Source organism: Rhipicephalus microplus, chromosome 2 (assembly GCF_043290135.1).
Source record: "Rhipicephalus microplus isolate Deutch F79 chromosome 2, USDA_Rmic, whole genome shotgun sequence".
NCBI lineage: Eukaryota > Metazoa > Arthropoda > Arachnida > Ixodida > Ixodidae > Rhipicephalus > Rhipicephalus microplus.
The window spans coordinates 73,526,223-73,542,015 of NC_134701.1; the positions used below are offsets into that span (position 1 = coordinate 73,526,223).

General features: G+C 42.2%; 2 protein-coding genes across 2 annotated transcripts; one reads left to right on the top strand and one right to left on the bottom strand.

Moving 5' to 3' along the window:
- Positions 1 to 627: 627 nt before the first annotated feature.
- LOC142789823 (uncharacterized) lies at positions 628 to 9,419 on the bottom strand. The gene is made up of 9 exons (XM_075885009.1): positions 9,369 to 9,419; positions 7,306 to 7,442; positions 5,818 to 5,997; positions 5,001 to 5,085; positions 4,334 to 4,489; positions 3,688 to 3,906; positions 3,457 to 3,625; positions 3,310 to 3,386; positions 628 to 891 (listed from the first exon to the last, which is right to left on the bottom strand). Exons 1-9 carry the CDS (start codon positions 9,417 to 9,419, stop codon positions 628 to 630), a joined length of 1,338 nt encoding a protein of 445 aa, XP_075741124.1.
- A 2,893-nt stretch (positions 9,420 to 12,312) lies between these two features.
- LOC142789839 (uncharacterized) lies at positions 12,313 to 14,367 on the top strand. The gene is made up of 2 exons (XM_075885010.1): positions 12,313 to 13,748; positions 13,929 to 14,367. The coding sequence occupies exons 1-2, from the start codon at positions 12,313 to 12,315 to the stop codon at positions 14,365 to 14,367; spliced, it is 1,875 nt and encodes a 624-aa protein (XP_075741125.1).
- Positions 14,368 to 15,793: the final 1,426 nt, after the last annotated feature.

The following is a 15,793-nucleotide window of genomic DNA, read 5'->3' on the forward strand; positions in this document are numbered from 1 at the left end:
CAAAGCCACACATATTTGACTAATTTTCAGGTAAGTAGGCATGGAAATAAAACATAACAGTGTCGTGTCTGAGGTTCTCGACGCAGCGTCTGAATTAACATTACAGCTTCATTATTTTTTTTCAAACTTAAATGTGTCTAATCCCTATCATTCCAAGTTGTTTTAGGAGAAGCCATTCCAAAGTAGAAATTTTAAATTGTTTGATTGAATCCACACACTATACAAGTGCCCAATAAACTTTTGCAGAAGTGCAGTAAAACACGTTCATTCAACCTCGAAGAAAACTGCAAGACTGCTCAAATTCAGTGAGCTCCGAATAAATGGGTGTGACTGTTCAAACGGCAGAAATCGAAGAAGCCTGGATGATTTAATGAGCGGCAGCAGCACGAAAAGATGCAACCAGGTGACACTGTGGCATTCAATCATTGAATAAACTTTAATAATGCACAGCAACACTAAATGCAAGCAAAACACAGATTACAATACACGTTTCATTCAGAAATGTACCCTATTATCATGACCCATTAAATACACTTTTTATACTCAAATGTAAGTTTGCAAAAAAAAGAAAATACTCTACCATCACCAGTTAACAAAAATTTGATTATGAATATTTTTTCTGACAAGTCATTCTAAAGATGAAAGCACATAAATCGCTGTCGCTGACAGCTTCACACTGTGCAGCCCAAGCAAGTTCTCTAGAATAGAGTGAAACCCCTTAAAGGCAGAGTCGTAGCAAATATCAAGTACCCAGTGGAGGCAGAAGCACATAAGGATTGCTTGAATAGGGTTATCTGCCTTGAAAAGCTGGTTTTCCGTAAGCACCATGCATGGCCCCAAGTATTCATCATTATCCAAAATGACACAGGGATGTGCGCTGAACCACGGTGCCTGAAAAAGTTTAATATTGATATGTAACACAGTACAAACATAACTGAATACAAAAGTATCTTTCCAATAAACTATTTAGTGAAAGGAAAGATGATGAAATGTTGATCATTGGTTCATCAATTTGCATAACACATCATGAATACTCACACTTTTGTTTTTCATAATCTTATCACACGGTACATGACTAGTCTTTTTTCAGCCATAAATTCTTCATTACACACACAAACAGCAGCATGAGCTTCTTTAAATACCCTAACATTTACACCTTAATTGCCGTTTCATCATATTGTCTAGCCTGAAATTGTGTATTAGATCTAGGAAATACTACCTATACAGTAGACCAAGGGGTTCTCAAGCATATTCTCAGGAAGTCCGTCCAACTTGATGAAATCCCCCTTAGAAAACCTACCCTCTCCTCCACCTTCAAGCAATTATTCTTCTTTCACTTTCATAAGCCCGAAATTCAAAAAAAGCAAGAGCCCACAAAAAATTATTCACTGACATGCAACTGCACTTGCTTTCCTTTCCACATTCCACAAGAAATTGATCTTCCAGGTGGAGACTAAACTTCTCACACATTCATGTTATGTACTGAGGTGTGCTTATTGAGAGTAGGGCGTGATTAATGAAGGTTGCGTAGATGAATCACCACTCAGGTTTGCCAAGTGACTAGGTGAACCTGTAGTGGGTGGCTTGATGAGTGTAGAACCAGGAAAAATTGATTAGCTGCTCCCGAAACACAAAGGAAGTGCTTGTGCAGGAACTGTACCAAAAGTTAGGAGTTTTTTTATAATGGGGGGGGGGGGGGAGGGAGACGGCATTCATGACAAGTGGGCTAATTCAGAGGGGCAGGTAGACATGAAACTTATCGGTGTGCTTTGAATATGCTTGCTCTCAGGGTGCAAAGGAGGGAGGGGGCAGGCACCAATTTTTCTCCGGACCTTCAGCTAACTTCCTTCGAGCCTGCAGAATCCCATGGTTCTGTAACGCCCACTTTGAGAAATCATCCAGACCCTTGTTATGATCAGTCTGGTCAGTAAAATTTTATGACAGCAGAAGTGATGCATGAATAATTTGCAACATACCAATTTCCCTTTTACGTTTGCAATTAGTATACTTCTTCCTTCTGAATTAAAACATTTTCTGCAAGCCTCAAGTGCTTAGTTGTGCAGCTCTTTAATGACTGCTCCCAGATTATGCAAAACACGTGTACATATAAAATTAATATAGTAAGGCCTATCCAAGACCTGTACTAGACCAAGCGAAGAATCAGAATGGTGCAAATATTTCAGGAAAAGTGGCTATACAACGTTTGGCTCAGTATGCATTGTGTCTTTTATGGGTATTACCATTCATCAATATATATAAATCACTTATTTGCTGTGTGCCGTATAACATCATAAGTTGACACTAGAACTGTGTCGCAAGTAATTAAATTCTGCTACTTCATACCTTGCACGCAGACCTATCATGTCAGGCTTCAAAATGTCTCATGTTTTCTTGTTCTAAGGTACCTTAAGTGTTAGTCCAGTAGCAGTACTCCAACAAAACTGGACGGATAGGAAGAGAGAGAGAGAGATAAAAAGAAGAGGAAAAAATAGAGGTTAAACAGAAGAATTATCCCCCATATTTCACACTTCAAAGGTAACCTGCTAGCCTGACCATGCAACAGCGCCATTTAGTGACTGAGGATACAGGAACAGGATAAGACAACTGTCTTTTCACTTGTCCCTTTTCATGTAGGCTATTTCGTTTTTTTCTAGCTGGACAACATAGTAGTACACCATCGTGAACTTACTAACAGCGCAACACCAGAAAAAATACAGGACAGGGAAGGAGCAAAAGAGAAAGAAAAGACGGCGCCGTCTTTTCTTTCTCTTTTGCTCCTTCCCTATTCTGTATTTTTTCTGGTGTTGCGCTGTAAGTTCACGATGGATTCTAACCAATTGGCCCAACTTACCGTCTTACTATAGTAGTACACAGTGGGCTATGCGTTGAGTGCAATGACCTTGCTTGAACATTATGAGTATGATGAGTATCAACGCACAAACGTTTACAATTCAAGCTCAGTAGCTGCACTTCTCTGATAAGCAGCATAAATACCTTGACTAGTACCGGTCTATGCAAATGTCAATAAGTGAATTGCACCTCAAGAGAGCAGAATGAAGCAATGAAGGAAGAAAGAAAGAAGGAATTATTATGATTGCAGAAAGTGTGAAGGTGCCGTTTCACCGTTAAAATATTCATGAAAGGTGATAAAAGCTTTGGAACTTGTACAATCCATACTCCCTATGTGCGAACTGGAGCGCTTCTGGGATCAAAGTCCACCTCAAACAATATTAATGGGACCCCATCATGGCAGGGTATTACAAACTAGAGAACTGTGGAAAGTAATTTAGAGCTTTGACAATGACTTACCGTTTGTTTGAGGAATGATGACGACTTTTCCTTCACAGTGCGGGGAAGAGCCGTGAGGAATGCAAGAGTTGTCAGCACTGCAATATAAATAAGTGTTACTTACACCTTAAATACTTTTTTAGTGCAGGAAAGGCCCTGTGTTCGTACATTTTTTGTCATCCTCAATGGTTCCTTCGGCCATTTCCAGCAGCTGTGAGGTTATCGGCTCAATCTTTTCCCTCATCATGTTTACTACTGTGTCAACATGCTTCTGTGCTGCATGCACAATAGTTCCTATTGGTGGCTTCCCACCAAGCAATTTGAACTCGTGAAAGATCTGAAATAAGAGATGCAGGAGAGTATTGATACTGCCAGATCCACAAAGCATCTTAAACTTGCCAGCTCAGGTCTTTCAAGTGCCGGATACTGTTGCAGCAATTCATACATTGATGGTCTTGATTCTTTCACCCAATGCCGCCGAGCATGAATTGTGCGGGTCATTGAGTCTGTGAGTTTTTCCAGAGATATTGTTGCACCCTTCGTTTCTTGCTGCATTGATTTTATGAGCATTTCCACACTCTGCTCATCTTCAGTGGACTGAATACTTTTCAGATATTCCTGTACAAAGCGAAGCATTCTATAACTCTTGAGTTGCAAACGTGTGTTCAGAACACACTTTTACTAGTAACTTCGCAGCTGCCTCCTGACGTGATCATATAGTGCAGCACTACATGAACGTTTAAAATTTCAAGATCCATCCAGTGAAAGCAGGCTGCAAGCACGTAAATGAACTACTTTACTCTTATGTAACAAGTGCATTTGCTCCTCAGCTTGCATATACCGTTTTTCCTGCATTAATATTATTATGAAGGCACTCGAAAAACAAGAGGAAGTTTTCTCTTTGACACGAGCACATGCTCAGATGGCTATGCTAAATTCGTTTTGCCCCATGTTACGCCGAGCGACGATGACAGCGTATGATCACAGCCTATGACAGTATGGCACTCTAATAGTGCTACGTGCTTAAAATCTAGAATGTACTGACTTCACTGCAGAGGGGTTTTGCCCATGTAGATGATGATGGCGATGATGGATGACCATGCTTTTCGTATTTATGGCGCATTTCTGCCACCTCCCTATCAATCAAAAACTTCTTCCTTTCAAATTTGCACCTGCATTTCAAGCCATGGTGCCATGAATCCTGTACTTTGAAAAACACTATATCAAGAGATGGGCAAATTTGTTAATTTCCAAATTCCATAAAATAAATCTCAGTGTAACAACCATTTCCTAAAGCTAGGTTTATTTTGCTGACTTTTTGTGAAAAATCCAAAACTATTCCAATATGTTTTTAGTATAGGTAGTTTACAGGCCTCGGCGACACTTAGAAACAGAAGCTGTGCAAAAAATGTAGGCAAGAGTTACTTTGACAGACCCACTCACTTACAGAACACAATGCTTCATACATAATATGACTTGCTCATCATGAATTAAAAACGTAATATATTTTCAAAAAAGGTGTAATAGTGGCCCCTTCCTTATTTATTTAAAGAATTGTGATTGTCTGTGCCCTAAGAAGTGCAGAATAAATATCACAAACATTTGCACATGAGAGTTCCAAGTCTTTTGTGACTACTTTTACATTGTCACAATGGTAAGTTTTCTGTAGATATCTCATCGGTGAAAATAAATATTGGGGATCTGAAACCTACATATTCAGATCCCAGTGAGTCTTTCAAGACAGCATGGTGAAAAACAAGCTGCCGTGCAGCTTCCTCGTAAAGCTTTCCTGGATACCTGTACAGGGAACCAAAAGGAACAAGTGATGGAAATTACGTATTAGGCATGTTTGACACAGTCCCATAGATATAGGTAATCATACCAGACCTAAGCTTCCATATTGAGATCTTGGTAAGACGCAGTTTAACTCATGGCGATTTTGGGCTAACTTTTCTGTTTCTACATTTCACCACACCCTTGATTGCTTTATATAAAGAGGAAACACTGTTATGTTTACATAATCTTCACTATTTTTGCTGTCACCACTTCTAAGGTGGCATTCAGATGCAAGTTCACAAAAAATACCATCCATGACTTAGACGTGCCTGTTTTTCCCACATTACACATGACTGCTCATGCTACATTCTCAGAGATGCATGCAGACAAGCTTCAGTTGTGCTATTTTCAGATGTTGTGCTGATACACTAGGTTTATCTCTTAAACTCCTCTTAATACTTCTTTCTGTCACATTGTAGATGTACGTCTCATATAATAATGGTCTCGTCATAAAGAATGCATATTTAATGGATGTAAAAGCTCCCATTTCACTGTTCTGTGAAAAACTTGAAGCAGGGCCGTTCAGTTTAAATTCGTACATTCTATCTACTGACTCATTGTACTGTTTTGTTTCCTCACTACATATCATGATTCACTGAAAAGTCATTTTTAGTACAGCACTACTACGCAACATCAATAAGTTTGGCAGGGCATACTGTAACAGAGTATGATGGTAAGCAACAACGTACTTACATAGTGTAACGAAAAAGGTCAAAGCTGAGCCACTCAATAATGCGACGATGGAGGGTTGATGTGACTTCTGACCTTTTGGTCACCTTTGAAAGGTTATAGAGGCTATCCTTAGGAACTGTGGGAAAAACATAGTTCTTGGGATCCAGTGTAGATTCTTTTTGCACTGTTGGAACTGCAGGCCTAGAAGTATCAAGATAACCTATGAAAGCAACCTGTCTGCTCAAGAGTAAGTGACGAAAAAATTATCTCAACATCAATGTAACTCTGTTACAAATAACTCTTTGTAATGATAATATTACACCTATGCTAAAGTTATAACTTCTTGTGCCATGCCAACAGATCTGACACCAGATGATTTTCTTTATATGGGGCAGCAATATCACTGAATCATGCACGGACAAAACAAATGAGGTTGCACAGAAATGCAGTTTTATTTTGTGTTCATACTTAAGCCTACTGTTATAAACATAATTAGAATTACTGTCTCTTAAAATATTTACTATGAACATGTCATCAGAAGTTGAGTATTATGGTACAGGTGGTATCTACAATAGTAAAGAGCACAAATCGACTGCATAGATCCAGAAGAAGCATGCATGGGGATAAACCTATGCAGCTTTATTTTTATGATGTCATTAAACAGCATACTGAGTGGCACTCTGGATGTGTAGCTTGGGAGTTTCATTAACAGACTATAACGCTGCACCTTCTTGCCCAAGAATCTGCTACATTGAAGTGTGTAGCAAGTGTAAGTGACTAAATATGTGATATATCACACTCAATGTTGGCACTACATATAAACAAACCTTCCTCTGGACTCAAATTTCACAAAACGTACCTATAAAAACTGCTATTCTTTTTTTTCTGTGTTATCAAGAACTTTTTTATCCCTTCAAAGTGTTCAACACAATTCACCATTCTCAGAAGTTATAGAACACCGTTGCACAGCTGGAATGACCACCAGAAACCCACACTTACGTTTGTAAACTACCCATCACAGGTGGTTTGTGAATACATACTTAACTTTCGTCATTACCCCACTATGGCCTGCTCACCTGTGCCCATACATTCTAAATTTGGCCATTAGCGGAAAGAAACAGGAACTTGGACGCTTTCTACATCCCATAGAATTACTCTGCGCAATGCAAAAGCATGTTATTGCAGCTGTACTTCCTGATTTGGAGGGCGAAATTGAACTTGTAGTGTGTTTGTATAAATGAGTGTGTATTGTATGTTGTGCGCTGTGCTATTTTGTGTTATATTATAAAGCTATTGAAAAATGCGCTGGTGTGGTACTCTCCTAAGTGATGAAAAGAACAATGGTGCTTAAATTGCTCACTCTAGAGTGTATTCAGGCATCTTGGTTGGCTGCCGCTACATTCTTGTAAATATTCCTTAAATCAGCCTCTCTCCTTCATCACAACATTCATATATTATATTTTCACACATTTTGGGTGCATATGATTCCTCATGGAATGTATTCCTTACACTACTTCAGCCGTCACAAGTGGATGTTGTGTCGGCAGTTCTGGGAGCTCCAGCTGCACTGCTCTTATCTTTGAGCTTGGCGTTAAAATTGTGCCTTCTTCCCAGCCCAGAAATTCGGCAAGTTCAGTGTCATACACCTGCACATAAATGCCCAAGAAAGCATGCGTACACTGCCAAACAATCATTGCATCCAATATATGAAGATCAGAGCCCAGGTATCAAAGTGACATGGTGAAATTTGGAAGGCAGAAATATTTACTGAAATAAAATTCAGAGGCTTTATGGGTCGAAATCTAGATAAATATATTGTGGTGTTGAGGTCGATTGATTTCCAGATTGATTAATTTATACCATCTAGGATCCTGTAACATGCAGGTAAATGTAAACGAGGTAACAATAACAGGGAAAACTGCTCTTGCTGACTTTTTTCGGGGGGCGGGGGCTAAATATTGACACCTTGGCTCGCATTGTAAATAGCCTTAACTAGCTATAAGCACAAAGACTTAAGCAACGTTATCACATGCTGATCGAAATGATCAAAAAGGGGGAAAGTTGGTTCTTGTACAGCACCTATGAAAACATGTTAAATCGAAATACACCGCGGGTAACGGCTTTTTTACGAGTGCACAAAAAGCAAAAAAAGTCTTAGGCATTACTGTGTGTCCCGTCTTGAATAGAGTGCAATAAACTGAACTTTCAAATATATATATGGTTAAACTCTCACCAGCTCTAGCTGCTCTGCGAGAGAAAAATTAGGATTCCATGATATCGTTTCAGCTATATGCCAGTACGACACATGGTTAAAAAGAAAGTAAAGAAGAGTTTGCCAGCAACCTGTTTTTGACATGCAATGAAGAATACCTCACCTGGAAAAGAAGATTCTCCGTTGTTTTTGCTTCTGGGAACCTAATAAGAAACGCTCTCTTTACTGTTTCCAGGTTGTGATCTTCTGGAATATGTAGTGGACGGCAGAATTTGCCAAAAAATGCAACGCATCTGAGCATTTTACAGCGTCGAAAAAGCAAAAAATAAGACAAACCAGCCAGCGAGGTGAGCGACGCAAATTTTAACGTTAGTTATAGCGCGAGAACAAAACGACGACACAGCTGAGACAAGAAGGACACGAGCGCTAACTTCCAACGGAGTTTCTTGCGCAGAACGCGAAAATATATAGAGGAGACAGTAAACCATGTGTCAAAAACCATATGGCACAAAGAGCAAAACACGAGTAAGAGAAAAACAAGAAACAAAAGAAAAAGCACAGAAAAAGGCAAAGAAAAGTCTGTTAGGAAACGAAACAGAAAAGTAAAGATAATATAACTAGTTTCCCGCACCGAAACCTTCGAGAAACCTTAGTTCCTTCTCGGACAGAGACACGGAGGGCTTGCTAATGCAAGACACCTGTTCGCATGCCATCTGCGAGGCCTCGACATCAGGTGCGCTATCTTTGTGCTTAATTGTACAGCGTCGCTGTGTCCTTGAAAAGGGGCACACTGCAGTTGCACTCTGTGCCGTGCTGAGCAAGAAAACCATCTTTCCCATTTTTAAAATTGTTAGCACGTGTTCTGTCAGTCGATCGCTCAGACACCTTCCGGTCGTTCCGACATAACAAGCACCGCTTGAAAGGGGGGTCTGATAGACAACTTCCCGGGGGCATACCGCATATATCTGTTTCTATGTTGAACTCTGCATTCCATTGATGACTGCGTTGTCAGGCGGTTTGTAGATTTGGTGAGGCTGATTAATTTGAACGGTGCTGAGAACAGGACACAACTCCAACTCGTTTTCCGATTTTCTTGAGCCTGAGTGATATCTGGTGTTTGTATGGAATCACGGCTATCCTTTCACGCTCTGTATCCGTGTTGCTCGGATTATGTCGCTGCCTCTGCTCTGCCTTAATAGTCCGCAGGATAGTCTCAGCAGCGGAAGCAATAAACGCCTCGAAAAAACCCGAAGCCTAAAGCCGGGAAACTTGAGCTTTGAAGCTCGCAGTGATATTGTGGGCACACGACCTATTTAAGGCATTCTCAAGACAGGTTCGTGCTATGCCTCGCTTAACTAACTTGCTGTGAGCGGAAGAAAAGGAAGTAAAGGTATCTGAACATGTGGTTCATGTTTGCTGAGCCATTGATCAGCTCTCGATTTTTACTAGCCGATCTACCATTTAATATTTAGCTGTTACGCTGCAATGATTTAACTTTCAGAAGAATTTCATATAACGATTACACCTCAGATACTATTCAACAAATTCTCTTATTTCTCTCCTCACCCCCCCCCCCTTTTATACATTGCGCCAAATTAATTTCGTCAAAGTCAAAACAAAGTAATCCTGTTCCCCTAGTCTAGAAAACCTAAAGGTATTGACTTGCATTAACCACCGGCCTCTTGGCCAATCCACCTTAGTGGGTGAAAGACAAAAAGGAAAGGATCAAGCAAGCAAGCAAACACCAACAGATGTGCTGTGAGCTAAAAAAATGGGGTGTTTCAATCGGCTCATGTATAGCACCTCTACTCAGTGATCTTCTATTGGCAAAAATGGGCAAAAAACTGCAGAAAAGTTAGAAGGCTCGCATGTCGTCAAAGTATTCAGATACGTGGATGATTTCTTGGTTCTCCTAAATTGTAACCCTTCTATGCTCCACTCGATTGCGACTCATACGATAGGTGTGTTTTAAGATTGCTTAAAGCCTCTTGTGTTGACACATGAAATGCCCGAGAATGAGAACATTGCACTTTTAGATGCGGAAGCATCTTATACTCGCGCCTTGTAGTGCGCCGTCCGCGCCGTCCGCACCGCTTCTCGAACATTCGACAGCTGACGCGCGCGCATGCGCCGTCGCGCCGTCGCCCACTCTTCCACCATCTGTGCATCCCTTCCTCCTCTACACACCGCGCGTGCTTCACTCCTCCACCATCTGTGCACCCTTCCTCCTCTACACACCGCGTTCTACATCTACAATTCTCCTGATTCTCCAGTGGACGCGCATGTGGCGTCGCGCTTCGAGAACATTCAACAGCTGACAGTGGATGCGCCGTCGAGCTGTATATATACTCAAGGTCGGCGCTCGCTCGCTCAGTTGCCGCTCGTCGGTTGGTTTGTACGGCGCGTCGACGTCCAAGGTCGCGGTGAAATGAATTCCAACGAATCCACAAACACAATGATCGACGTCCCTTCGACCAGCGCCGCCCTTTCGCATACGTGTGTACGTGTTCACTCATTTAACACCCCCTCCTACAACCACGTTAACCAATTTAGCCATCGACCCAAGTAAGTCGCAATTTAACACCCCATTTCACAACCACGTTAACCAATTTAGCCATCGACCCAAGTAAGTCGCACTTTAACACCCCGTTAACCAATTATATGGTCCGCATCCTCCTCAGTGTTCCCCCGAGGGAAGCTGCGGGCAATTTTTTTTTTGGATTTAGGACTGTTTTTTAGCTCACAGCGAGTTAGTTAAGCGAGGCATATAGCACGAACCCGTCTTGAGAATGCCTTAAATAGCTCGTGTGCCCACAATATCACTGCGAGCTTCAAAGCTCAAGTTTCCCGTCTTAAGGCTTCGGGTTTCCCCGAGGCGTTTATTGCTTCCGCTGCTGAGACTATCCTGCGGACTAATAAGGCAGAGCAGAGGCAGCGACATAATCCGAGCAACACGGATACAGAGCGTGAAAGGATAGCCGCGATTCCATACAAACACCAGATATCACTCAGGCTCAAGAAAATCTGAAAACGAGCTGGAGTTGTGTCCTGTTCTCGGCACCGTTCAAATTATTCGGCCTCACCAAATCTACAAACCCCCTGACAACGCAGTCATCAATGGAATGCAGAAATACAGGGGCCTTAAACCTGGAGTTCCTTTGCTGCCATCTTGCGAAGAAAAATGGCAAGTTGAGCAACTATGACACGCGCTTTCCTTTGGCAAAACAGATCACCATGGCCACGCATATATGCATATCAAAGGCAATCGTGGAAATGTTCTTCCTTTGCTTTTTCTTTTTTTCGCTGCAGTGCATTATTTACGAGCTCATTGTGGCAATGGCAGCGATAGCAGGAATGCGAAACTGCAACCGAAACAGCCATACGCGATCAGCTGGAAATCAACGTCGATCAGCTGACTGCCATGAGGGATTCGTTTTTTTCGACAAATTAACGGTTACTGCCGCCTTAATAGCTTCCGTCACTGTGCAAATCTCCGGTCAACGATTCAGTCAGTTCAACGGTCATCGATCACGACAAAGTGAAACTGACATCACGATAACAGCAGACAAACATACCCACTTGCTGCGCGTCCAGAGTTTCACGATTACTATTGCGTGCCTGTGTTTCTTTCACAGTTTCGTGCTGGTACATCTGTGGCTGTGTGTGCTGTCCCTGTTTTCAGTGTGAGACGTCGATCGCTTTGCTGCTCGTGCGCTGCAAGTGGAACATATGACACACATACTTCATTGATTGTGGCAATTCGAAACTGCAGCCGGAGGAGTAGTATGCGGTCAGCTGACTGTCATGAGTGACGCGCTTGTTCCAGCAAATCGGCTGTCACAGCCACCTTAGTTGTTGCCGTTACTGCACCCATCTCCGCTCCACGATTGCGTCAGCTCGCTGGCACGAATACACTCGACGGTCATCGATCACGACGAAATAAAAGTGTATGCACGTCATCACGACAACAGCCGAAAAACATATCGACTTGCTGTACGTCGAGGGCGAGTGCAATTTTGTGGCTACTGTTGCGAGTTTCTGCGCGCCGGTAACAGATTCGTGCTGTTATTTCGGCTGGTTTGTGTGCCGTTCGCGTCATCAGCACACGTGAACTGCTCTGCTACTCAAAGTGTATGTATATAGCGAGCTGTACCTGAAGAGCTGTATTGATGCTGAGTGCACTGTAACTATATGCGATTCGCAGCGTGATCCAAGTTGAGCAGAAAAAAGATATCACAAAGCCAGTCACGCCGTGCCCAAGGTGCACATTTTGGGGAACTTCCGTCAAACGGGTCGTTAACCACATGAGAGTACACAGCATCGAGCCAGATTTTCACGTGTTGTGTGGAATAGACGGCTGTGCGGCATCATTTCGGCGTTACTTCGCCTACAAGAAACACGTGTATCGAGTGCACAGAAATGCTGCTGGCATTATAGTCAACGAACTTGCACCTGACTGCGACTCAAGCGAACAAGCTGAAGATATCTTTATTCCCATTGTTACAAACTTGTCAGAGGCACACAGTCATGATGCTGCCTCAAACATTTGTTTCATCACCAAAATCAAGAAACAGCTGGCAATGTTCTATGTTAAAATAACAGAAAAGCTTAAACTGGCATCCAGCACCACTGATAAAATTTTTTGCATTGTGAAATCTCTGATACAAGATGTCATTGATGGTTTGATGCAAAGGACAGTGAAACTCCTTATGGAAGGAAGTGTGGCACCAGGCACAGCGGAAAATGTGGTGCGTCAGCTGAATGCTACTGATATACTGAGCAACATGTTTTCTGATTTGGAAAGCACCCACATGAGAAAAAAGTATATATCAAAACACTTTAATTACACCGAGCTTAATCAAGTTTCACTGCAGACTGCCAATTACAGAGACATCGAATGCTACGTTCCTATCTCAAAGCTGCTTGTGAACTTCCTGAAATCTGAAGACTTGTTGGAATGCATTTCACAGCCTACTGCGAAGCCTCAAGAACTGTTGTGCGACTTCACCGATGGTGATGCATTCAGCAGGTACGACCACCTTAATCGTGACAGCAGTAACAACACGATATTTCTGCTGTTGTATACTGATGAACTGGAGCTTGTAAATCCACTTGGTGCTGCAGCTGGACGGTACAAAATTTTAGCTGTCTACTTCTCTGTTTTGAATCTGCATCCCCGACACCGCTCAAAACTCTGCTCAATTCACCTGCTTCTGGTTGTGGAATACCGCGTCGTGTTTCGACATGGCATGGAAAAGGTGCTGCAGCCACTCTTGCAAGACTTACATTTGATACAACAAAATGGAGTGCATTCTGGAAATCTGCACTTTATTGTTGCAATCGTGGCTTTCATTGGAGACAACCTTTCAATGCACCACTTAGCAGGCCTTCAGTGCAGCTTTAGCAGAGGCAGAGTCTGCCGTTACTGCTTAGCATCGCACAAACAACTGCTAATGCTGCGTAAATTGGATGACTGCGTCGAAAGAACAAGTGAAACATACAAGAGCCATCTAGAAGCATTTGCACTTGACCCAACTGTGAATGGGCCCATGTACTGCATCGCAAGTGCTTCACCACTGCAAACTCTTGAGAACTTTGACATCACAGAACAACTTCCTCCCGATGCCATGCATGACATACTCGAAGGCGGTATGGAGTGTGTCATTCGCCATGTTCTGGGAGGCTTAGTTGGTGACCGAGTGATCCGTAAACAGGACCTTGAAAGGATATCATCCTTCAAGTATGGCTTTCATGACAAAAAGGCCACACCTCTTGCCGTTACGATTGCATTTCTTAATGGCAATGCCTCCATGAGGGGATCAGCTAGCCAGAATTGGTGCTTGTTTCGTCTGCTTCCCCAGATATAAGCTGAAGTTGTTTTTGAAGGCAATTCTCACTGGGAGGTGTACTTGGCTTACAGACACATTGCTGACATTGTTTTGGCAGAGAAAATCCCAAGGAGCTGTGTGCCATATCTACAGGTGAAGGTGGAGGAGTTTCTCGAGCTGTATACAGTGCAGTACCCAAATGCAGCAGTGACACCAAAACTGAGCTTCTTGCTACACTATCCAAAGTATATTCTTAAGTATGGCCCACCGCGCCGCTACTGGGGCATGCGATTTGAGGCTAAACATTCTTATTTTAAGAGAATTGCATCCAAAACCAAGAACTTCAAGAACATCGGTCTTACACTTGCAACACGTCACCAGCTTCTTCAGGCATATGAGCTGTCGGGCAACATGTTGAAGTCGGATCTTGAAACAACTGGAGCAAAGCAGCTTATTCTAGGAGATCTTCCAGAACAACAGCAGTTGGATCTTCGTAAAGTGTCTGTTCATCTCCACAGCTACAACCGCTAGCGTCAGTGGTTACTGTTATCACACAGGTGACACGTTTGTCCACAGTGTGCACGATGGTGAGCCGCAGTTCATGCGAATTGAAAGAGTCCTTGTTGTTAGCGGTTCATTAGTGCTCCTATGCAAGCCCCTTGAAACTCTGCAATGCAGTGAGCACAGATCCTCTTACACTTTCAAGGCATCTGCTGCCTTAGTTGCAATAATTCCCGATCACAAACAGGGTTTCTACCCGCTTGACCTTTTTCCAGCCATGGATTTTGTAAGGTTGTGACGCACTATGCTGTTCTCAAGACTAGTTCTGGCAAACTTATTTTACAAGCTTCACTAATAGGGGCCTAGGTTGCCTGCATAGTTTTGGCTTACGAGTTAACTTACTATTTTTCTGCCTATTTTTTCTATTAGATATTATATTATGACTATATTTTCTTCTTGTTCACTCACACATCTTTGTTACGCTGTAACCAAGTGCCAACCTTCTGACAGAGTAGCAACTAAAAAGTGTCATGCAACAGAAGCTACAATGCAAAGTTAGGAGTACAGTATTTCAATGTCTTCACACCTTGCCAGCTAATAACTGCACTGATGCAAACTTCAGTGTAGATTATCATTAGGTGTGAGGCATTCTTTCAACAGGTTCGCTAAAGCTGTGTTTATGCAATTTTAATATGAAGATTCTATATGCAGAAATTTGTCATTATTGTACATGTGACACTAAGCTTGGTTGTCAGTCTCTACTAACTGCTTTTAGGTTCCCTGTTTTCTTTCATGTTCATTGATAAGCATGGGCACTGTCAGGGGGCCGGAAAAGGCGCACTTGCCCCCTTCAAGCCTCGCACTTACCCCTCCCCCAAAATACACCACCAATTTTTCCCTCCCTCTGCTGCAACGCAGCAGAAGTATGCACCCCACAAAATCTTGCTGGCTTCCATGATCTTAAGTGTGCTTTTGTGAGGTGATAGTATATTGACTATAGATTTTGTTTTTGTACAGTAATTTATCACTTTATAAGCTAGTACAAAATGACAAGCTTTTTTTATGTGGTAACTTAAGCTTGTTCATAACCCATTAAAAGCACTGCATGCATTGTACAGCCACATATAAACCATCGTGTACTGCAAAGCCAATGTAGAGCTCCATGTTGAACTCGGATCTTACGACAACTGGAGTTCAGCAGCTCAGTGTAGGAGCTCTTCCAGAGGAGCAGCAGTCAGCTCTTCAGAAAGTGACTGAAGAAATTACCCCAGAGTTGACACTTTTGTACACAGCGTGCTCAATCGCACATCACAGCTGGTTCATGTAACTTGAAAGAGTCCTTGTCATTTATTTATTAGTGCTCATATGAAAGCCCCTGAAAACCCTGGAATGCAGTGAACAAAGATCCTCTTAAAATGTCAAAGTACTTGATGACTTTGGAATAATTATTCTGGGT